Raw genomic sequence first — 25,667 nt, forward strand, 5'->3', positions numbered from 1 at the left:
CCGTTAGCTGCTGGCTAGCTAGCGTTAGAATAACATGTAAACAAACATCTACATCAATGATATCAAAACAGAATTAACATCGTCACATATCGGAGATATCTGTTATTGGTTCGCCTCACTGAAGCACACAGATCAATACGTGATATCTGTATGAAGGTGTACTGTTCAGATCAAGGATTATTTATTCCTCAGCAGTGATCCAAACTGTCCGCTTCGCTCCGCTGGACCTGACATCTGTTATCGAGCCGCATCTAAACGACCGTGATTGGCCAGCGGTCGGTCAGACCGCGACAGCAGCCTGTCATCTCTGCCTGCTCCAAATGGTGGAAGCTGGGCGTGGCTTACAGAGCTGGCACTGGCCACTACGTCATTTCCGCCCCAACACTATTATTTATTTATCCATGATAACAACAAGAAAAATATACTTTATTAACCCTGTTTGAGAAATTAATTTCTACATCTTACCACCTCTAGATTGACTGGCTGCCATGTTTCTGCCCGGGAGCAGTTCGCTGCGTTCATCTTCTGTCTTTCAGAGTTGGTGGAATTAATTTATCTACTGATATGTGGTTTTAACCCTTTAAACTGTCACATTACTCAGTCAGCTGTTATTAACATATTTCACAGACTTCATTTCACCCCACACTATTCCATAATCTGAAATAACGAGAATATTCTCCACGAGAAGAGAGTGTGTGGGGAAAGGATTTGGGGCCATCGTTCATTGCATTACTAACAAAGACATTTTCAGAAACAGATTTAGTTCTAACTTACCATAAAAACAGTTTTTTTTTCAGTTGTTAAAGCTGTTGCAATGCTGCATCATCATATTACAGTACTCCTGTAGAACACCTACATTTTTACATCTTTAATCTCATATTTTGGTTATTCATTTATTACTTGGATATTTATTTGTAATTTGTATACTGTCAATAACTTTTATTTTTCGTTTATTTTCTATTTTTGATCTGGATATTTGTTAAGTGTGTATTGTATGTGGTATTTTTGCATCATGTAGTTTGATTTTATTCTCATATTCTATAATGCTTCTGTAACACTGCAATTCATCAGTCTGGGATCAATGAAGTGCAATTTGACATTAAATCTAACACATATTAAGAATAATAATCAACAAAAATGTTTTCCTCTTAGGAAAAATGCATTATATGGAATGTTTTCATGATCTCATCAACAGTACAAATAGCTGGGGGTATGTAACAACTAGTATTTGTCTCTTCATCTGAGTTCATTTTAAAACAGCCAACAATACGCATGTGTTGATTTTCTTTCAGGACAGAAATTAATTTAGTCAGAAAGCTGTTGAAACTTGGGAACATCTTTTCTATATGAAATGCCTCTTGGGGACAAATATTTACTGAACTGGATTGAACAGTATTAATAAAATGGTAACTGGTCTGTGCTTCTATAGCGTTTTTACCCAACTCGCTTTACATGTATGTCACATTCACACACTGATGGCGGAAGCTGCCATGCAAGGCGCTCAACCACAACCCATCAGGAGCAATTAGGGGTTTGGTGTCTTGCTCAGGGACACCTCAACATGATCTCTCCGGACTTAAGTCCCCATGATTTATCAGTCTGAAGCACTTTCTTTGTATTTGACTTTTTGTTGGGTGATATTTTTATGTGCTGCTGGAATATGTGATTAGTTGCTCATTGATGAGCAGGGCCTGCTTGTAGTTTTGAAATTGTTAAATAATTTTAAAAGAATGGAAGTAAGCAACAAATAGGGATTATGGGGACCATGTTAAAGTGCCAAGGCTGTCTTTGCATTTATTCAGGGGCTATAATCAAATTAGAGAGGCAGCTTTGGAACCAGGAGCCAGCTAATCAATCTGTACGTCCCTGGTTGGTCAGTAGATGGCAGTATTGATCTGTATTCACCACCAGAACCCACTTTCTGATTATTTAACTGCATCTTTGGTTTAGTGAATTCATATAAGCATATTGAGATAGCTTGTTTAATTTAAATTAAGTATATATACTTTTTCCTTTTTTGGACCACACACACAACTTCAGTGGAAATACTATTGATGTGCCTAATACTGGAATAAATCAGTAAACTAGTTTCTTGTGCTTGTTCCAGACAGCTGGTTCAGTTAACTGAGCCTAGTCAGAACTCTGGGTTAACTTATTCAGAGCTGAGCAACTCTGAGTTTCTAGTTCCAGATCAGCTGCTCTGAGTATGGGTACCAGAGTGAGGAACCACGATAAAAATCCATCATCAATGGAGCACTGATGCCTGGAGTCACCATGGCAACCACTGACAAAAATCTGCTAATTATTACACTCATTTAATTGAGAAGTTCTTTTTCAAGTGTCTGAGGATAGCAAAGAGAAATTCTAGGGGAAAGAGGACTGCTCCAGCTAAGGAGAGAAAATGGGAGAAAACTGCTGCCAGTCAATGTGGAAGTTGGAATCCACTAGTCCACTGACTGAACATTTAACCTGATTAAAACTGGATATTTAACCTGATTAAAACTGAACATTTAACCTGATTAAAACTGAATGTTTAACCTGATTAAAACTGAATGTTTAACCTGATTAAAACTGGATATTTAACCTGATTAAAACTGAACATTTAACCCGATTAAAACTGAACATTTAATCTGATTAAAACTGGATATTTAACCTGATTAAAACTGAACATTTAACCTGATCAAACAGGATATTTAACCCGATTAAAACTGGATATTTAACCCGATTAAAACTGGATATTTAACCTGATTAAATCTGAACATTTACCCTAATTAAAACTGAATGTTTAACCTGATTAAAACTGGATATTTAACCTGATTAAAAGTGAACATTTAACCTGATTAAAACTGAACATTTAACCTGATTAAAACAGAATATTTAACCTGATTAAAACAGAACATTTAACCCGATTAAAACTGAACATTTAACCTGATTAAAACTGGATATTTAACCTGATTAAAACTGAACATTTAACCTGATTAAAACAGAATATTTAATCTGATTAAAATAGAACATTTAACCTGATTAAAACTGGATATTTAACCTGATTAAAACTGAACATTTAACCTGATTAAAACTGGATATTTAACCTGATTAAAACTGAACATTTAACCTGATTAAAACTGGATATTTAACCTGATTAAAACTGAACATTTAACCCGATTAAAACTGAACATTTAACCTGATTAAAACTGGATATTTAACCTGATTAAAACTGAACATTTAACCTGATTAAAACAGAATATTTAATCTGATTAAAATAGAACATTTAACCTGATTAAAACTGGATATTTAACCTGATTAAAACTGAACATTTAACCTGATTAAAACTGGATATTTAACCTGATTAAAACTGAACATTTAACCTGATTAAAACTGGATATTTAACCTGATTAAAACAGAACATTTAACCCGATTAAAACTGAACATTTAACCTGATTAAAACTGGATATTTAACCTGATTAAAACTGAACATTTAACCTGATTAAAACAGAATATTTAATCTGATTAAAATAGAACATTTAACCTGATTAAAACTGGATATTTAACCTGATTAAAACTGAACATTTAACCTGATTAAAACTGGATATTTAACCTGATTAAAACTGAACATTTAACCTGATTAAAACTGGATATTTAACCTGATTAAAACTGAATGTTTAACCTGATTAAAACTGGATATTTAACCTGATTAAAAGTGAACATTTAACCTGATTAAAACTGAATATTTAACCTGATTAAAACAGAATATTTAACCTGATTAAAACTGAACATTTAACCCGATTAAAACTGAACATTTAACCTGATTAAAACTTGATATTTAACCTGATTAAAACTGACCATTTAACCAGATTAAAACTGAACATTTAACCTGATCAAACAGGATATTTAACCTGATTAAAAACTGGATATTTAACCTGATTAAAACTGGATATTTAACCTGATTAAAACTGAACATTTAACCTGATTAAAACTGAATGTTTAACCTGATTAAAACTGGATATTTAACCTGATTAAAACTTGATATTTAACCTGATTAAAACTGACCATTTAACCTGATTAAAACAGAATATTTAACCTGATTAAAACTGAACATTTAACCTGATTAAAACTGGATATTTAACCTGATTAAAACTGAACATTTAACCTGATGAAAACTGAACATTTAACCTGATAAAAACTGAACATTTAACCTGATTAAAACTGGATATTTAACCTGATTAAAACTGAACATTTAACCTGAATAAAACTGGATATTTAACCTGATTAAAACTGAACATTTAACCTGATTAAAACTGAACATTTAACCTGATTAAAACTGGATATTTAACCTGATTAAAACTGAACATTTAACCTGATTAAACCTGGAAATTTAACCTGATTAAAACTGGATAATATATACTATAATATAGACTATTGGTTTCTTAACTAGTTAAGGAGAGTGACCTGTATCTGAGCCTCCAACCACAGTAGAAAACCCTGCTGTTGGAAGGACTCAATACTCAGATTTTACCATATATGATAGTTTAAAATATACTGGAGCAATCTGACATCCTTCATCACAAGGATAACAAGGAGACACGGTCTGCTGGGATCCAAAGAGGCAGAGGAATTAACACTAGATCTCTACACTGGATTATTTATGGAGTTATGGTTTCAGACATGTGGAAGACTTTCCTCATGACTCAACACATCATCATCTTCCAGAATGTTCCAGTCAGCCAATGTTATAAAGAAAGGGCCCATTTATAAAAAAGAAAAATATTGCAGTTTATGGCAGAAATCTTCCAGTAACATTATCTCGAGTCAACGGTCTGTGTTGGTAGATACGTACGCACTGAGAATCTGCACAACTGCAAAACCTTTTTGATGAGATATTGATCAGGAAATGACAATGCAGCTATCAGAGGTTTGAAAATCCTCTAATTAAATCATTGGGTATCAATTCAGCTTGTAAATCTTCATGTTGCTATGACAACCCATGTCTGACAGCTGGTTCAAGTTGAGGAGACAAATAGAAACTCAGAGTTTCTAAAAGGACACAGAGTAAAACTTACCTCTCCTCCAGGAAAAAAAAAAAACAGTTTCCCTCAACACAGATTTAACATACTTAGAGTTTTCTGGAATGAGACATGAAGCCTTCTCAACACCAAACTTCCTTACCATATAGTCTTCCTTTGTTATTTAACTTTTACAGTTAATTCTCCTGCACAGCAAAAGTTTACTGTGTATATTTATTATTTTATTATTTATTCCCCTTGCAGGTAGATATATTATGTAATATAACAGTACAGTAGTGAAGGCGTGTGTATGATTTGTTAATTTTTCAGCATAAACTGTAGCTCTAGGATTTACACTAATTATTCAGTTATGTATTTAATAAATCATCCCTTTTTACCTCTGCCAAGGCGGCGGTTATGTTTTTGGTTGGCATTGGTTTGTCTGTCTGTCTTTTAGCGACAGAACTCAAAAACTGATGGACAAATTTTGATTAAATATGTATGAAATTTCCAAAGTGGAAAAAGAACAAGTGTTTAAATTATGTGGTTGATCCGGATCACTGCCTGGACGATGGGGAGATAGGGATCATTTTTCCATTAGAGATTCTAACTCAAAAATAATGCCTACAATCATTGGCAAAATTAATAAATGAAAAAAGAAAAATGCAATGGCTTGGCAGAGGTCTGCGCTCTCTGAGTGCTTCTAGATATGACGTGTAGTAGTAAAATTCCTGGATCCAGGCCGTGATCCGGATCACCCCCAAAATCCAATTACTTGTTCTTTATTCCATTTTGAAGATTTCCTAAAATTTTCATCAAAATCCATCAATAACTTTTAGAATTATGTTGCTGACAGACAGACAGACCAAGGCCACCTAAAACATCCTTAGACCTCCTCCTGGGTGCAGACAATAATTTATCCTCTATTAATCCCAACTGGGAAATTCTAGTTGTATTGGGAGCAGTGTGGCATCTTTTAAATGGTAAATGGTCTGTATATATATATATATATATATATATATATATATATATATATATATATATATATTTATATATATAAATATATATTTATATATATAGCGCTTTACTGTACCTGGAATGATACCCAAAGTGCTTTACATTCACCCATTCACTAATGCAATGATGGCAGAAGCTGCCATGGAAGACACTAACCCAACCCATCAGGAGCAATTTGGGGTTCGGCCCTCGGGTTACAAGACGACGGCTCTACCTTGCTGAGCCACGCCGCCCCCAAGTTCTAGTGCACAGGAAACAGTTGGAGGCAACAACTGCTTTAAAATGGCAACAAAATCCTAAAGAAACAGTCTGTGAAGCAGGTTACAGCATGTGCAATGCAGGCTGGTATCCCTTAATATTAGAATGATATTATTGGACTATCCTTCAAATCAATGACATAAGCCCTCAAAGCAACTTCTTTACATAGTAAATTATGAAACGTATGTACATATATCTAATGCTAGGTATATCTAAAGTGCTAAAAAGATTTTAAAAATGATTACATTTTTATTATAATTTTTATTTTTTGGTAAATCAAAGGAATTTAACATGAATTTGACATGAATGCCCATAATAATGCCCATCATTCCTTCTGGGGATAAAAAAAGTATTTTTAACGTCATAAATCTTCTCTGCTCCCATATTTGTTGTCAGCCCATTACATCAGATTGTAGTAAAACTAGTCAAAATCAGTCAGATGTGATTTCATTGTTACGTCCATCTGAACCCTTTTACTCAGGAATGCTGCTGAGCTTGCAGCTTTTCAGCCATTTTTTTATCCAGGATGAAGGGAGTTACTAACTTTTTTCCTTTTAGGAGCTGCTCCAGGCCCTGAAAATGAAACAGGAGTTTACTACTGTGCAGCATAAGCAACTCAAACAATAACACGCGGGATCTTACAAAATAAAAGATCCATTAGTTAACCATAAGATTCTGTGATCTCTCTGTAGATTCTGTTGTTTGTGTTCTTACCTCCCCAAAATACGACACCAGGGGTGAAATCTCACATTGTGCTGGAGGACAGTCACCTGCTGACTCACTGCTGGGGAGAAATATGAAAATATGTGCTCAGATTTACAAGGTAAAGTTACCTAACACTGTTATCCAGCTTCTTTTCTCCAACAAGCTCCATCTGGTGCTCCACTCAGAGGTGGAACGTTTAAGTTGTTAATGCTTTGGTATTAACATCAAATCTCCTGTTAGATCTAAAAGCTGTAACAGGCTAATACTGCTCCAACCACAGCAGCCGTTGTGTTTTATATCCACACATGGAAATCTGACTTCTAAGTGGTGTCCCTTAGTTTGGAGTCAGAGAAGAGGTGGAGAAGAAGCGAAGAGGAGGGAAAAGGTGAAGAAAAGAGGGCGAAGAGGAAAGGAAGATCTGGAGGGGAAAAGGGTGGAGAAAAAGTTGAGAAGAGAAAAAGTGGAAGTGGCGAAGAAGCGGCAGGAAAAGGGGTAAGAGGCGAGAGGTGGGAATAGGCGGAGACAAGGTGGAGAAGAGGCGGAGATCAACTGAAGAGGAGGGGAAGAGCAGAGAGGATGCAGAGAAAAGATGGAGAAGAGGTAGAGAAGAGGAGGGGAGGAGGTGGTGGAGGAGAGGCTGGAAAGAGAAGAAGATATGGAAGAGAAGGTGGAGAAGAGCAGGGGAATAGGAAAGGCGAGAGGAGGCAGAGAAGAGGAGGAGAAAAGGTGGGGGAAAGAGGTGGAGAAGAGGTGGAGAAAAAGACTGACTCTCACAGCAAACATTGTGACATGAATGCTCCTGGATTCACCTGCTAAATATTTTGTTACAGAATGATATGCTTCCTGTTTATAGAAAACTTCCTGAAGGCTGTACATAGGAATGTGATCCGCTGACCTGGCTGTAGGAGGGATGTTGTTGCCATGGTGATCCAGCAGCATGGCTCCAACAGATGTGGCCCAGCGGCCATGTAGAGCAAACAGAGAATTTCTGGCGGAGGTTGGAGTGTCAGTGGATGCCCCTTCAGCATTTTTCAGGGGGGAAAACTCATCTTCCCTTATAACCTCAAACACAACAAAGTTCCTTCCAAAGACAAGAAGTAAATGTTTGGTTTTAGACAAGCAGCGTAACCATCTGTCTCTTTACAGGCTACAGGATAATATGGAATAATCCATACCTGGAGAACGGGAAGGCATCAAATACAAACTTCTCCATTTTTATGCCATTAGGTTTACTGGGTTTCACTTCGCTGCCACATGTGTCCACAAATGGCACCTTCTTGATGGCGACATGTTGTTTCAGCTGGCCCTGAAACTTCCTGAAAGAGTAAAGAAAAGGTGTTCAAATTACAACAAACATAAAAGTAAGATTATGAAAAAGGGATTTTAAATACAGGGTTAGTTTAGTGGGATTTGGTTTTGATAATTTGTCTCTCTGCAGAGGACATAGTTTCATTTAGGTCCAGATAACAAAATCTGGCCAATAGTTGCCGTCATGAAGACAAAATAGAACCCTTAAAACTGTACATCAAGAACAAATACATGACAAAAAATTAACCATGTTTTTAGTGAACTATGTTTTTAATTGTCATGTTTTTATTACGGCCACATTGGTACTCTGAGCTGACAGTTGATGGCTGAACTGCTGCAGCACCATCTTATTTTCTGAATGACAGCACAGTTAAAACGAGCTAGAAAAGCAAGCAGAACTCTGATCAGTGGAGAAATTTGGGACAGAAGATGGTAGAAAACTAGAAGAATTGTTAGAATCCAACCTTCTGCTACTACTGTAAGCACTAGCAGCAGAAAAAAACTAAAGTATAAGCAGAAAAATGGATGGAACGTTTTTTCAAAGAAACAAATCATCAACATTTCCCTGGCTTCCAGGCGTTAGCCCCCAGACTCTGACTTGCCCGTCCCTCCGTGTGGTCGACTCCGTGGACTCTAGTAAAATGCAGTTAAAGACTATTTTATGCAGGATATCTGTGAGAGAAGCCTTACATTTAGAACATTCATCACCGGGTGATCAGAAACAAAGCTGTGCTACTGCTTGTGCCATTTGAAATATCTGAGTTTGAGCTGCTCCCTGCATGAAAACTTCATTTGGAGATGCATCTGCTTCTTCACAGCAGTGAAGAGAAGCCAGCAAAAATACACTTTTCCTTCTTAGTTATGAAGATTCTGATTGTGATCTTATTGAATTTGCTGTATTTACTTTGTATGTAAGTACAATGTTTAACTGATCTCTAGTTTCCTTAGTTTTCAGTACAGATGTTTTAATGTCGCCCAACCCTAGTGCGTCCTCCTCAGTCCAGCACTGCACTGCACTGGTTTGTACTGCGGCTTAGACCTGTGGATGAGGGGCTTGTAAGCTGGTGTCAGAACAGGGAAAGTTGGTCTGAGTGTCCAAGGTGAGGGGGGGGGGGGGTGAGCTTTTTAGGCTCCAGAAATGTTGGTGTAGACCGGATCTAGTGTTTTGCCCTTCCTTGTTTTAGTGTCCACTTTCTTGTAAAAGCTGGGGAGCATGGGTGCTGGAAAAATTTATCAAGTTGACCATTTTCAACCACTGAGAATTCAGCTGCTTTGAAAATAGAACAAAGCCATTTTGTTATTTCTAATATATGTGTAATTGTTTGGACCTGACAAGCTGCAGAAATAGTGATGTTTTTTTTCTGAAATCATCCTGATGATGCTCTGCCTCTTACTCTGACACATCTTGGAGGAAGGTCCTGGTGAAGAAATGGTTGCAGATGTTTCCAGCACTGTAGACCAACTCCCGCCCAGGTCCGCGAAGTTCAGCCATCTCCAGTCGGATCTCGCTGTACTCCACCACCTGGGGGACCCCCTGAACTCTGCACACCACCCCTACCGGCTCTGCAGGATGGGACTTCTCTACCACCTAACAGACAGCAGAAGAACGTATTATGTTTACAGTAGAAAGGAGAAATATGAATGATTAGAAGAAGCTCATGATACTGAAATAGATTCATATGTGCTGAGGTGTAATTTGATGGTGCGTTCAGGCCCATTTTTAATAGACCATTTGGAGTAAAAAAAACATATTCAGGTTAAGTAACATAACAAAGAAGACAAGTACATGATCGGGGTTTCTATAAGAGTTCAACTAAGTTAAACTAACTACTACCAGATAAAAATTGCAAAAATAGTTTGAATTTCGGACAGTATGGTGGTAGGGTAGTATAGGTGTAATGTGGTAGGATGGTTTGGTGGTAGGATGGAAGAATGGTACGGTGGTAGGGTGGTAGGATGGTATGGTGGTAGGGTGGTAGTGTGGTAGGATGGTAGGGTGGTAGGGTGGAAGAATGGTATGTTGGTGGGGTGGTAGTGTGGTAGGATGGTATGGTGGTAGGATAGTATGGTGGTAGGGTGAGTCTGAAAAAAATACTGAAGGACATTAAAATTACAGTTTAATAAAACAGAAACCTCCCGCCACAGAAAACATCCTCTCCATTAGTAAAATAAGTAAAAAAGATGTAAACTAGAAGCACTCAGAGAGTGCAGACCTTCACCAAGCCACAGGGTCACTCACCTGAGAAAATCCCCAAAAGGCCCAACAGCCCACCCAGTACCTCCTGTATTTCTAACCTTCTGGATCATCATGTCCAGAATATCAACATGATCTGGATCAAACAATGTCAGATTACAACATCTACCATGATGTCAACTTGTTTTGTTGCCACTGATTCTGGGCTTTATCTGATGAAGCTGTCATGGCAAAATTCTCCCTGTCCACCAATAATAAAGAATCATTAAAATATTCCTGGATCCAGTCAGTGATTCAATCACCCCCAAGATGTAATCACTTGTTCCTTAGGGCTCCACTTCTGACATTTCCTGAAAATGTAGTTGCGTTGCTAACAGACAGACAGACGAACAAACTAGCTGCCAAAAACAATAATAAAAAGAAGAAGATTGAATGCAGAAAAAGCTTTGGCTATGCTCCAACAAATGAATGAGGAAGACTCTGATGGGGAAACAATTTTCATCTTCTACAATAGGACCAAGTCAGGCGTAGACATCCTTGACAGGATGCCGAGGCAGTTTTCATCTGGAGCTGCAACTAGAAGATGGCTTGTTGTGGTGTTTTATAACATTTTAGACATGGCTGCAAATAATCCAGGGTCCTCTACTGGAGCTGCATCCATCCCAGAATAACCCAGTTCATTACTGAGCTGCCAATGTGTGATACAATCAATATCTGCTGCCATCCAGCTATGTTTCCTCACATTAGCATTATATGATGCTTTAGTTCTAATCGTTCCCCCTCAAATTATTGATAAAAATAGAAATACATTTAAAAATGTATGTGTTAGCTGATAAGTGAATGCTGTAAGCTAATATTATATTCTCTATTTGAAATAGAACATGCCTGCAGTATTCCCACATGCTAATCAATTAGTCATTTATTTATTGAATATTTAATCAAAATCCGTCCATAACTTATTTAATTATGTCACTAACAGGCAGACAGACAGAGACAGAGACAGACAGACAGGCAGACGGACAGACAGAGAGACAGACAGACAGGCAGACAGAGGCAGGCAGACAGAGGCAGGCAGACGGACAGACAGACAGACAGACAGACAGAGACAGACAGGCAGACAGACAGGCAGACAGAGACAGACAGACAGGCAGACAGAGGCAGGCAGATGGACAGAGACAGACAGACAGACAGACAGGCAGACGGACAGACAGAGAGACAGACAGACAGGCAGACAGAGGCAGGCAGACGGACAGACAGACAGACAGGCAGACAGAGGCAGGCAGACGGACAGACAGACAGACAGACAGACAGACAGACAGAGACAGACAGGCAGACAGACAGGCAGACAGAGGCAGGCAGATGGACAGAGACAGACAGACAGACAGGCAGACAGAGGCAGGCAGACGGACAGACAGACAGACAGACAGACAGGCAGACAGAGGCAGGCAGACGGACAGACAGACAGACAGACAGACAGGCAGACAGAGGCAGGCAGATGGACAGAGACAGACAGACAGACAGGCAGACGGACAGACAGACAGACAGGCAGACAGAGGCAGGCAGACGGACAGACAGACAGACAGACAGACAGGCAGACAGAGGCAGGCAGACGGACAGACAGACAGACAGACAGACAGGCAGACAGAGGCAGGCAGACGGACAGAGACAGACAGACAGACAGACAGACAGGCAGACGGACAGACAGACAGACAGGCAGACAGAGGCAGGCAGACGGACAGACAGACAGACAGACAGACAGGCAGACAGAGGCAGGCAGACGGACAGACAGACAGACAGACAGACAGGCAGACAGACAGGCAGACAGACAGGCAGACAGAGGCAGGCAGATGGACAGAGACAGACAGACAGACAGGCAGACGGACAGACAGACAGACAGGCAGACAGAGGCAGGCAGACGGACAGACAGACAGACAGACAGACAGGCAGACAGAGGCAGGCAGACGGACAGACAGACAGACAGACATAAAGTTGCTATTGAAAACATAACCTCTGTCTTGGCAGAGGTAATGGGCTTCATCTTTAAACTGATGTTTTTGTACTGGGTTACTGCACCTTGGCCCCGCAGTCGGCCCCTTTGGTCACACAGAAACCTATAAAAACAGGGTCAGCCATTTTGACCAGGATGTTGTCCACACAGTACACATGCAGGTATTCCACTCCCCTCTTCTTCATGTCCTCCAGTATGTTATTGTCCACCAGAGCCTGGTACAGACCTCCGTTACCATCTGAAAAGGAAGAGACACCTTCATCATCAACTTCATTAGTCCTGAAACCCTTCAGAGAAAAGTGGCTTCACATGAACTTACCAGGGGCCATGGCTATCTTTCCTTTCCCCTGCAGGATGACCTTCCCATCAAAGGTCACTGCTGGGATCATCCTCTGCTCAAACATGATGATGTCTGATGGTTCCAGACCGAAATAGTTGTTCTCCTCAAAGAACTTCTCTGTAGGAGCAAGCGTGAACTCACTGGTCATGATGTACCTGGACAGTCAATCACACAGACAAGAGCTTTAGGTTATCATCTAGCCAAAAGCATTAACCTTTAAGCCTGACCCAAGAAAAAATTAGCAGTAAATTCAGAATCTTTTTAATCAGAATTTTTTATTTGGCCCTTTAACAAAACATAAAATAAACACAATCATTTTCATACACACTACTCGTGAAAGTTTCCCACACACCTCCCCAATGGATTTAATGGGAAAGTGTGTCCAAACCTTTGACTGGTACTGTAAGTTCTGTTTGTCACTGTGTGATAAGTCCAAATTATTGTATTTCAAAATGTTAACAGAGGGCAGAAGACAAGAAACAGATTGTATAAAACAGTGTTTGACAATAAAATCACGCAAAATGTCTCAGAAACTTTAAGTATCAAATATGACATGAATAATGTTAAAGGGTTGACCCGTTTAACATTCTACTGCACCATGAGCCTGAAGGCAACACACCAATTTTTAGCCTGCCACATGTCCTAAACGCATCTGTTTGAATGAGGCAATACTTTAAAAAGGAGGGAAGACCATAAGAAATCAATAACAAGGCTTTAATTTCACAGGGATTTGTCTCAGGAAGTCTTACCGAAACCTTTAGGCAGTTTTGCTATTTTCTCCACAAATAGTGTGTCTAAAAACAGAATTTCCCATCTTTTTCTGTTTGTAAAAAGTTTATAATGAAAAGACAATCCAAGCCGTCAGGTGCTGCTTACAGAAAACGTAGGGAGGAGGAAAAACGAGCCCAGGGGTATGTCTGCGTTACTGAACATTAAGGAAGAGTGTGTTAACTTTTTATTTTGAAATCGACAGTGAGCCAACACTAGCTAAGATAGATGCTATTGTACCGTAAACAACAATATCTGAACAACATATTAAAGTACCACCTATGCAATTGTAACCCAGGTAGTCCAGCCCCCTGAGTTATTTTTTATCACGTTAGGTCAAGCTAAACTAAATGTGTTTTATCTGTTGTAGTCAGGTTAAAATAATTTCTTATTCTGACCACAAGGTGTCATAGAGAAGTATCACTCCTATAAAAAAGTTTCTTAAACTTTCCACTAAGAACCAGCTCCTTTAAATAAGGTGGGCAGCTAGTTACGTTATGTTTAGTGTTAGAAAATGAGATAGGAGTGGTCATCTTACCTACACATGCTCTTTGTCCTCCTCCCTGCTACATGCCAGTGAGTGAATTTGAGACAGAAACAGAGAGGACACAGTTTCCAAACTAAGTTTTGGAAAACATATTCTGGCTGCTTTTTTTTTTTTTTGGTGGAGTCTTCAGCTGGTCTTCTGCCATCAAAGGACCCAGAGCTGAGCTCTCATAGTGACTGAGTTTAATTCCACTCCCAGCCTGGGAGTCCCAAGTAGATTATGAGCTGAGATAGGAGGGGGGCGCTCTTCTTCCAGGAGGAAACCCAAGATCTTTGTGAAATAGGGTGGTGGGAAAGTCTGAGTGCACTCAGTTTAGTTCATATATATATATATATATATAATTTCCCTGAGATCTCAGAGGGTTTGATTTTGGTCAGAAATTGTAAATGGTAAAAGTTGGTAACTGAACCCAGGAGCAAACCTGTGCTTTATAGACATTTTGTGGCCATTATCACTGACATTCAATGTGTTTATAATATATTCTCCTTCCTTTTATACCTTACCTGCTGTTTTGTGTGTTATTTGGGGTGGTTATAACAGGTCTACTTTAACAGTTAGGACAGGTAAACAGCAGCCCATCTCCTCATTGAACCTACATTAGAAGTCACCCCCTTGGCCTACTTGATAATTATCATTTTATAAGAGTGATGGAGGCAAGGAAGGGCTACACAATAAAAGCATGCATGTCATAATGTCAAAGTGACAAAGTAAAGGTTTGATACCAAATAAAAATTTTCTAATTGTATTTGCAATGAAGTATTTATGGAACTGTTTGTTTATTGTAAGGGCAGGCTACTGTTATTTAATGTTACTGCTATAAATTTAAAGTAATGTGTTAAATTTGTGCTGATAAAATGTTTGCAGCCACAACAGGCACCTGTAGAAGCTGCTATAGAGGAGGCCTCAACTCATGGTCTTCACCAGAGGCTCTCAGTAAAGAACAGAAGTTAATTCAACTAAAAACAATGACTGCAGTACTGTTAGATTTAAAAAAAACATTATAAAACCTAACAATTATTAAATAATGTTTGGATCCGTAGCAGCAGATCTACATGAAGAACACTGAATGCAGAAATGTCATGAAGATGATTGACTACAGACAGTTATTTATTTTTAACTAAACGTTATTTATTTTTAACTAAACGTTATTTATTTTTAACTAAACGTTATTTATTTTGTGCTATTTATCATTTTTGTAGTGGTTTATTTAGTGTTTCAGTTTGACTTTTTGTTTGTTAATAAAGAGACAAGAATTTCTACATTAGTTACAATAAGTGTGCTACTGAGTTATGTAGCTTCAGTGTCGGGAAGCATTTTGCCACATGGGGTGAGGGGCAAAACCCTGTTTTAGGGCGCCTGCCAGCCTAGAGCCGGCCCTGTATATATATGTAATTCATAGTAGGTTCCAAAGTCTTTTAGTGTAGACTTCAACCTAGGGATGCTAATGTTTTAGGTGCTGTTGCTTCCTTTTTATTAATGGATCATCCCTAACTTACTATGCTAAGGGTTCGATAAATAGGGAGAAAAGAGCCGGGCTGACAGCACAATGGGCCGAATGTAATGTCCATTCATTTTTATTCTGGCATTTGGAAAGAAGTATAGGTTTTAAAACATCTAACAGAGTCATCTTTAAATTCAAATCTTCTCAGCATTACATAGAAATACTCCCAGCTAACCGAACGCCTTCTAGGCATCTAGACTGAGAACTACAGCTCTGTTATTCCTCTTATTCATATGATCCAGTACATGCAGCACCCGTCCAATGTCGTCTTGCGTCTGTCTATCACTCAAAAAGCCTGTTTGATCTGGATCCACTAGTTCCAGTATTGGCGCATACAACTTATAATCAATATTCAGTACAGAAACTGGTCTATTTGCACTACACTCTTTCTATCCTTCCCTCCTTATGAATATTTGAGGTATTGCTTCCCTTGGTGGATCACCTTCTTTAAGTGTGTGGCTAAAGAAGTCCAAAAGTATGGGTACTATTTGTTCCTTAAAGGCCTTATACCATTCGGCCGGAAGGCCATTCATTCCCGGTGATTAGTTGGCCTTCGGCTTGGATATTGACTTTTCCTCCTTCATATCTGCCGTTAAGGCTTTTTTCTGTTCTTCACCTATTGAGGTTAAATGTAGTAATTCTAAAAATGAATTCATGTCAACGTACCGCTACGTTTGTGTTTATACTTGCTGCAAACAACGGAAGCAGAGCAGCACAAAAACGCTCAATACAGGAGGTCACTGCCAGGGCGAGTACACATCACTGGACCGGTCACTTTGTGTGTCAGGGTCATCACACCCTTGAACATGCTTCCAGGCCTGTTGGCTTCATCTGTAATCTATCCTGGGCTTTCAGTGACTGACTCAGAACCTCGCTGAAATCCATGGTCCACTCCTCTATGTTGACTATCCGGTCTTCTGCTCGGTTGTAGCTTTAAGGTCGGCTGCTAGTTCACCTAGGCTGTGTTGAATTTCCTTTCTCATGTCGGCCAGCTCACTTTTCAAATCTTCTCAGATGCATCTTGAAAAATGACCCGGCTCAGACATCATCTCTGAGACCATAGTCTTTATATCTGCACGGATATGCACGATGCTAGCTTCCATATCCACCGCTGCTAGCTCAGTGTGTTGTCCTCGTCTGCTATTACTGTCTCCGTGCTCCTCAGCTATGGCCTTTTGTCGCCCTTTTCCAGACAGGCGGTTGTTTACCCATGTCCTTCTTATGCTTTTCCCCCTCCATCATTAATTAAAGTAAAGTTTAGAGAGTATTTACATTGAAATTGGGGAATAAACTCTGACATACTGGGAGGGATAATTTATGCAGCCATCCGTTGCCAGGTCCGACCTCCCATGTTTTGGTATATTTAGTGTTGAAAATCAGATTAATCATCATTATTTTGTTCTGATTTTTATAATTTAAGAAAGATAAATGTTATGTTGGTGCAGAAACGTCATGTCTGTAGAAAATAGTCAACTTCTACAGTGATTCTGTCTGATTTACTCATAATTTACACACATTTTTCTCCATTTACAGAATGAATTCAGACACAACCTGTTTTTAGAAAGAAGAGGGTAGAAAACGGTAGAAAAAACTGCTAATGGAGCTCCATATGCCCTGAACAGCAACATGACAAATGACGGCAACACATCAGGAAAGATCTAGAAAACTGACAGAAAGCTTCATTAAAATGAAGCAATGATGATCAAACTCTGGAATCTGACTTGAGTTTCTAGTTCAGTAAATAGTTGTAGTAAATAGTGATCTTTGTTTTCATACTTAGTTGGTATAAAGTTAGAAAAATGAAGCTTCTAGACATTCACATTAATGAGTTGTTCCATAATGATCCAATGCTGCCTTCAGACAGCACTCAGACATAAAACCCTTTACAAAACTTCCCTAAAGGAGACTTTTATAGTTAAACCTGTATTTAATGTATATATGTACCTGTATTTATGTATTTAATGTATATATGTACCTGTATTTATGTATTTAATGTATATATGTACCTGTATTTATGTATTGTATATGTATATATGTACCTGTATTTGTGTATTGTATATGTATATGTATATATGTACCTGTATTTATGTATTGTATATGTATATATGTACCTGTATTTGTGTATTGTATATGTATATATGTACCTGTATTTATGTATTGTATATGTATATATGTACCTGTATTTATGTATTGTATATGTATATATGTACCTGTATTTATGTATTGTATATGTATATATGTACCTGTATTTGTGTATTGTATATGTATATATGTACCTGTATTTGTGAATTATATATGTATATATGTACCTGTATTTATGTATTGTATATGTATATATGTACCTGTATTTGTGTATTGTATATTTATATATGTACCTGTATTTATGTATATGTATATGTATATATGTACCTGTATTTGTGTATAGTATATGTATATGTATATATGTACCTGTATTTATGTATTGTATATGTATATATGTACCTGTATTTGTGTATTGTATATGTATATATGTACCTGTATTTGTGTATTATATATGTATATATGTACCTGTATTTGTGTACTGTATATGTATATATGTACCTGTATTTGTGTATTGTATATTTATATATGTACCTGTATTTATGTATATGTATATGTATATATGTACCTGTATTTGTGTATAGTATATGTATATGTATATATGTACCTGTATTTATGTATTGTATATGTATATATGTACCTGTATTTGTGTATTGTATATGTATATATGTACCTGTATTTGTGTATTATATATGTATATATGTACTTGTATTTGTGTACTGTATATGTATATATGTACCTGTATTTGTGTATAGTATATGTATATGTATATATGTACCTGTATTTATGTATTGTATATGTATATATGTACCTGTATTTATGTATTGTATATGTATATATGTACCTGTATTTGTGTATAGTATATGTATATGTATATATGTACCTGTATTTATGTATTGTATATGTATATATGTACCTGTATTTGTGTATTGTATATGTATATATGTACCTGTATTTATGTATTGTATATGTATATATGTACCTGTATTTATGTATTGTATATGTATATATGTACCTGTATTTATGTATTGTATATGTATATATGTACCTGTATTTGTGTATTGTATATGTATATATGTACCTGTATTTGTGTATTATATATGTATATATGTACCTGTATTTATGTATTGTATATGTATATATGTACCTGTATTTGTGTATTGTATATTTATATATGTACCTGTATTTATGTATATGTATATGTATATATGTACCTGTATTTGTGTATTGTATATTTATATATGTACCTGTATTTATGTATATGTATATGTATATATGTACCTGTATTTATGTATTTAATGTATATATGTACCTGTATTTATGTATTTAATGTATATATGTACCTGTATTTATGTATTGTATATGTATATATGTACCTGTATTTGTGTATTGTATATGTATATGTATATATGTACCTGTATTTATGTATTGTATATGTATATATGTACCTGTATTTGTGTATTGTATATGTATATATGTACCTGTATTTATGTATTGTATATGTATATATGTACCTGTATTTATGTATTGTATATGTATATATGTACCTGTATTTATGTATTGTATATGTATATATGTACCTGTATTTGTGTATTGTATATGTATATATGTACCTGTATTTGTGTATTATATATGTATATATGTACCTGTATTTATGTATTGTATATGTATATATGTACCTGTATTTGTGTATTGTATATTTATATATGTACCTGTATTTATGTATATGTATATGTATATATGTACCTGTATTTGTGTATAGTATATGTATATGTATATATGTACCTGTATTTATGTATTGTATATGTATATATGTACCTGTATTTGTGTATTGTATATGTATATATGTACCTGTATTTGTGTATTATATATGTATATATGTACCTGTATTTGTGTACTGTATATGTATATATGTACCTGTATTTGTGTATTGTATATTTATATATGTACCTGTATTTATGTATATGTATATGTATATATGTACCTGTATTTGTGTATAGTATATGTATATGTATATATGTACCTGTATTTATGTATTGTATATGTATATATGTACCTGTATTTGTGTATTGTATATGTATATATGTACCTGTATTTGTGTATTATATATGTATATATGTACTTGTATTTGTGTACTGTATATGTATATATGTACCTGTATTTGTGTATAGTATATGTATATGTATATATGTACCTGTATTTATGTATTGTATATGTATATATGTACCTGTATTTATGTATTGTATATGTATATATGTACTGTATTTGTGTATAGTATATGTATATGTATATATGTACCTGTATTTATGTATTGTATATGTATATATGTACCTGTATTTGTGTATTGTATATGTATATATGTACCTGTATTTATGTATTGTATATGTATATATGTACCTGTATTTATGTATTGTATATGTATATATGTACCTGTATTTATGTATTGTATATGTATATATGTACCTGTATTTGTGTATTGTATATGTATATATGTACCTGTATTTGTGTATTATATATGTATATATGTACCTGTATTTATGTATTGTATATGTATATATGTACCTGTATTTGTGTATTGTATATTTATATATGTACCTGTATTTATGTATATGTATATGTATATATGTACCTGTATTTGTGTATTGTATATTTATATATGTACCTGTATTTATGTATATGTATATGTATATATGTACCTGTATTTATGTATTTAATGTATATATGTACCTGTATTTATGTATTTAATGTATATATGTACCTGTATTTATGTATTGTATATGTATATATGTACCTGTATTTGTGTATTGTATATGTATATGTATATATGTACCTGTATTTATGTATTGTATATGTATATATGTACCTGTATTTGTGTATTGTATATGTATATATGTACCTGTATTTATGTATTGTATATGTATATATGTACCTGTATTTATGTATTGTATATGTATATATGTACCTGTATTTATGTATTGTATATGTATATATGTACCTGTATTTGTGTATTGTATATGTATATATGTACCTGTATTTGTGTATTATATATGTATATATGTACCTGTATTTATGTATTGTATATGTATATATGTACCTGTATTTGTGTATTGTATATTTATATATGTACCTGTATTTATGTATATGTATATGTATATATGTACCTGTATTTGTGTATAGTATATGTATATGTATATATGTACCTGTATTTATGTATTGTATATGTATATATGTACCTGTATTTGTGTATTGTATATGTATATATGTACCTGTATTTGTGTATTATATATGTATATATGTACCTGTATTTGTGTACTGTATATGTATATATGTACCTGTATTTGTGTATTGTATATTTATATATGTACCTGTATTTATGTATATGTATATGTATATATGTACCTGTATTTGTGTATAGTATATGTATATGTATATATGTACCTGTATTTATGTATTGTATATGTATATATGTACCTGTATTTGTGTATTGTATATGTATATATGTACCTGTATTTGTGTATTATATATGTATATATGTACTTGTATTTGTGTACTGTATATGTATATATGTACCTGTATTTGTGTATAGTATATGTATATGTATATATGTACCTGTATTTATGTATTGTATATGTATATATGTACCTGTATTTATGTATTGTATATGTATATATGTACCTGTATTTGTGTATAGTATATGTATATGTATATATGTACCTGTATTTATGTATTGTATATGTATATATGTACCTGTATTTGTGTATTGTATATGTATATATGTACCTGTATTTATGTATTGTATATGTATATATGTACCTGTATTTGTGTATTGTATATGTATATATGTACCTGTATTTGTGTATTATATATGTATATATGTACCTGTATTTGTGTACTGTATATGTATATATGTACCTGTATTTATGTATTGTATATGTATATATGTACCTGTATTTGTGTATTGTATATGTATATATGTACCTGTATTTGTGTATTATATATGTATATATGTACCTGTATTTGTGTACTGTATATGTATATATGTACCTGTATTTATGTATTGTATATGTATATATGTACCTGTATTTGTGTATTGTATATTTATATATGTACCTGTATTTGTGTATTGTATATGTATATGTATATATGTACCTGTATTTGTGTATTGTATATGTATATGTATATATGTACCTGTATTTGTGTATTGTATATGTATATGTATATATGTACCTGTATTTATGTATTGTATATGTATATATGTACCTGTATTTATGTACTGTATATGTATATATGTACCTGTATTTGTGTATTGTATATGTATATATGTACCTGTATTTATGTATTGTATATTTATATATGTACCTGTATTTGTGTATTGTATATGTATATATGTAACTGTATCTGTGTATTGTATATGTATATATGTACCTGTATTTATGTATTGTATATGTATATATATATCTGTATTTGTGTATTGTATGTGTATATATGTACCTGTATTTATGAATTTTATATGTATATATGTACCTGTATTTATGTATTGTATATGTATATATGTACCTGTATTTATGTATATGTATATGTGTACCTGTATTTATGTATTGTATATGTATATGTATATATGTACCTGTATTTATGTATATGTATATGTATATGTGTACCTGTATTTATGTATTGTATATGTATATGTATATATGTACCTGTATTTATGTATATGTATATGTACCTGTATTTAACTGGTTGAAGGTGCTAAAAATTTTTGCATGTTTCTGAGATAAATGTTTTAAAAAAAATTTTTTTCTCTGGTTCAAGTTTTTCCTACAAATGTACCCAAAGCCTGACCTGGATATTTGTTATATCCACATTTTATTCTATTTGTTCTATAGTATTTTTGTCTCATATAGTTTAATTTTATTCTCATCATCTTTCTTATTCTGTAATGCTGCAATTTCCCAGTCTGGGATCATTAAAGTACGTCTGAATCTGAAACCCTCATGGGTTGCTTTAATTTACCAACGTTTCAGGTCATCAGAAGACTAAAACGCCCTCTCTGGAAAAGTGCTATGAAAATGACAGATTAATATTTTTCCACTTTTGTTGTTTAAGTCTTTCAGTCAACGTCAGTCCTAAAAAAATTCAAACACATAATTATCTATATTATTCTTACTTTAAATTTAATTTGATGGCACAATGTAATTGTTTTTATGGATAATAATCTTGTTATCAAAGTGTCACTTAATTTAAATAATTATATTTTGGGTCATTTTGATCAGGACTGATGTTGATTTCAGAGATTTGAACAAAAAAAGTAGAAAAACTATGAATCTGTCATGTTTTTATAGCAGTTCTTTTTTGGACAGGACGTTTGTAAAAAAAAAAAAAAACTTAAATAGAAATTTCAAAGTTCTTGAAGGGAAACACTTTCTCAGATAAAATCATCCTATATGAGGAAACACAACCAGGGTGGAGGCAAAAACTGAGGGTTAAATGAGCTGAAAGGACAAAATAAAGTCCATAATGATGAAGGAGGGTTGAATGGTGGAAATCAGTGAAAACGCTGATGTTGCCAGTTCCTTCCACACAGTTCTCAAACAGGTGAATGAAGACGTTATGTTTATGCAGCCATGACCATCTCATATAATTACATACCTGTAAAATATGAGAGATGTATCCCTGACAGATAAAACCTTAAATGTGATGGAACAAACTGCTCTATCTGGTCCTTGTTCAGACTACAGCAGATCAGAAAGAAGAAGCATCTCTGACAAACTCACCATGGAACAGTGCATTTAGAGCCGTGCTTGCCGTCTGCCAGCTCCCGGATTTTGTGAAGGCGCTCTGCTTGGATCTGGTATAAGGTTTTTCCACTCGGAAGGCCGACCTTATACATCCCTTTGGGATACTGAACACCAAGACGGGTTCCCTGACCACCAGCCAAGAGCAGGGCTCCAACACGATTCCTGGAGATGTGTAACAGGCCTGTCCGGACAGAGTGGCTCCATCAGCAGTGGTGGGATGATGGAAGTGGGACTTTGCTCTATACTGACATAATGTACAAGTGAAAACTTGCATAAACAAATTTAGTTTACTCCTGTTTATGCTTTGAAGGTGAGAGAAGTGATATGAGAGTGTGTGTAAAGGGATTATGTATGTGTGTGTGTGTGTGTGTATTATATATATATATACTTGTTATACTTAAGGATTACAGTTCTGATCATGTCACAGATTCCCAGCATTGTTGCTGAGTTATGGTAAAAAATAATAAATAAATATAAATAAATAAATAAATAAATATCACCCAAACTGGAACAAATTGTTTTATGTGATTAATTGAAATAATGATGTTAGTATAACCTTTATGAAGATGATGCTGACTAAAGGGCGGAAGAGAAGGGCAGTGAAGAACAGAAAAGCTGACACCTGACTCGTGTTTTTACCTTCATCTTCCCACTCTGTCAGAGACTTTCTGTCACTCTTCCTGACGCTGCCCATGAACTCCGGAGGGACTGGATCCATGTCCACGTCCAGGATTCTGGGCGTGGAAGCTGCAGCCTTCGCGGCTCTTGTACAGTGATCCTTCAGCCCCTTCAGGTCCAGTTTAACCAGTTCCTGCAGAAAAACGTCCCTGTCCTCTTCACTTAGCTCCGGCCAGAACCGAAGGACGTGATCCTGTCCTGCACGCTCTAAACTTTGCTTCACGTGCTCCAAGGAGGACATTTTAGCTGTTAGAGACATAACAAGGAGCAGGACAGGAAACTAAGACCACATCCTCATTTCAATGGAACATCAGCAGTGCTAAAGTCACGGGATAGCTCACGTGACTCACGTGTTTACATCCTGTTTGGTCAGCGGACTGCGCGCGCCTCCTCACTTCTCATTAGCGGGTCAGATTTAGGGCTGAACTTCTTCACCAGTTAGAGGTGTATTTTACCAGACTTCATTTCTCACACTTCTGTGTAGCAAGTTTAGATAATTACATGAGTATAAAATGTAAGATACAGACTAATTCTGCCAGTTGTTCATCTAAAGGTATGAAAGCTTCATTTGACTTATTTTATTGACGTTGTAGCAAAAAAATCCCATTAAACTTCCCCACGTCCATTTACTGCTCCAATTCCAAAGAAGTAAAGTTTTAATATTCATGGAAATATGAGCAGGTTGTGAATCAAATGGCAGCAGCGTGTCTGTAAATCAATGTTGTCCCATTCTGGTCTGATGCAGGATTAAAAAATACAAAACAAAAAAAAAAACAGGCATGGAGCCAGGAGTTTTAGATATATACGTGTGTGTGTGTGTGTGTGTGTGCGTGTGTGTGTATAAGGGTTATCAAAAATAACACGTAATTAACTGTATTTTAATATTTAAATTTTTTGTAATTAACACATGCATGGCATGAAAAGCCCCATACGTCCGTCTTTTCTCTGTCATGATGGTGAGACATGGAGAGAGATGGAAAAAACGAGCCGACTGGCTCCATGGATGGATTTAGGAATAAACTCAACATTAATGAAACAACCCATGGAGAATGCGAGAATCGCCCATGGAGAACGAGGGTTTTTAAACACACTCTTTTCCCAGTTGGAGGGTTCCATTCCACATCCACACTTTTCCCGTATAGATATATTACTTTAAACTTATCCTGCGTTTTGCACCAACATGTCTGCTCTAGAGCAGGGGTGCCCAGCATGGTCCTCAAGGGCCACAATCCTGCAGCTGAGAAGGAGGAAACTAGCAGTTCATGGTTCACACTGTCACATATTTACCCCCAAAGTATTGTTTTTGGCAGGACCTTCTCTAACACAGTAGCTATTGGTGGTAAACAGGGTTTATACTTCAGCTATGCAGGGGCGGGTCTAGAAAAGTTCTGATGGGGGGCCAGGCAGGAGCATTGAGCAGGAAAACGGGCACAAATGAGACCTTTTCTTAGGTCTCTTTTATGAAACAT

General features: G+C 35.8%; 1 protein-coding gene across 2 annotated transcripts; it reads right to left on the reverse strand.

Moving 5' to 3' along the window:
• Positions 1 to 6,516: 6,516 nt before the first annotated feature.
• uap1l1 (UDP-N-acetylglucosamine pyrophosphorylase 1, like 1) lies at positions 6,517 to 24,516 on the reverse strand. Of its 2 annotated transcripts, none has more exons than XM_041969541.1 (9): positions 24,160 to 24,516; positions 23,497 to 23,701; positions 12,810 to 12,985; positions 12,556 to 12,728; positions 9,683 to 9,876; positions 8,156 to 8,296; positions 7,876 to 8,061; positions 6,990 to 7,056; positions 6,517 to 6,848 (listed from the first exon to the last, which is right to left on the reverse strand). In XM_041969541.1, the coding sequence occupies exons 1-9, from the start codon at positions 24,455 to 24,457 to the stop codon at positions 6,753 to 6,755; spliced, it is 1,536 nt and encodes a 511-aa protein (XP_041825475.1). In that variant the 5' UTR covers positions 24,458 to 24,516; the 3' UTR covers positions 6,517 to 6,752. The 2 variants fall into 2 exon arrangements, with proteins under 2 accessions (XP_041825475.1, XP_041825474.1); XM_041969540.1 differs by having other exon boundaries at positions 6,990 to 7,059.
• Positions 24,517 to 25,667: the final 1,151 nt, after the last annotated feature.

This window comes from Melanotaenia boesemani, chromosome 19 (assembly GCF_017639745.1).
Source record: "Melanotaenia boesemani isolate fMelBoe1 chromosome 19, fMelBoe1.pri, whole genome shotgun sequence".
NCBI classification, from domain to species: Eukaryota; Metazoa; Chordata; class Actinopteri; order Atheriniformes; family Melanotaeniidae; genus Melanotaenia; species Melanotaenia boesemani.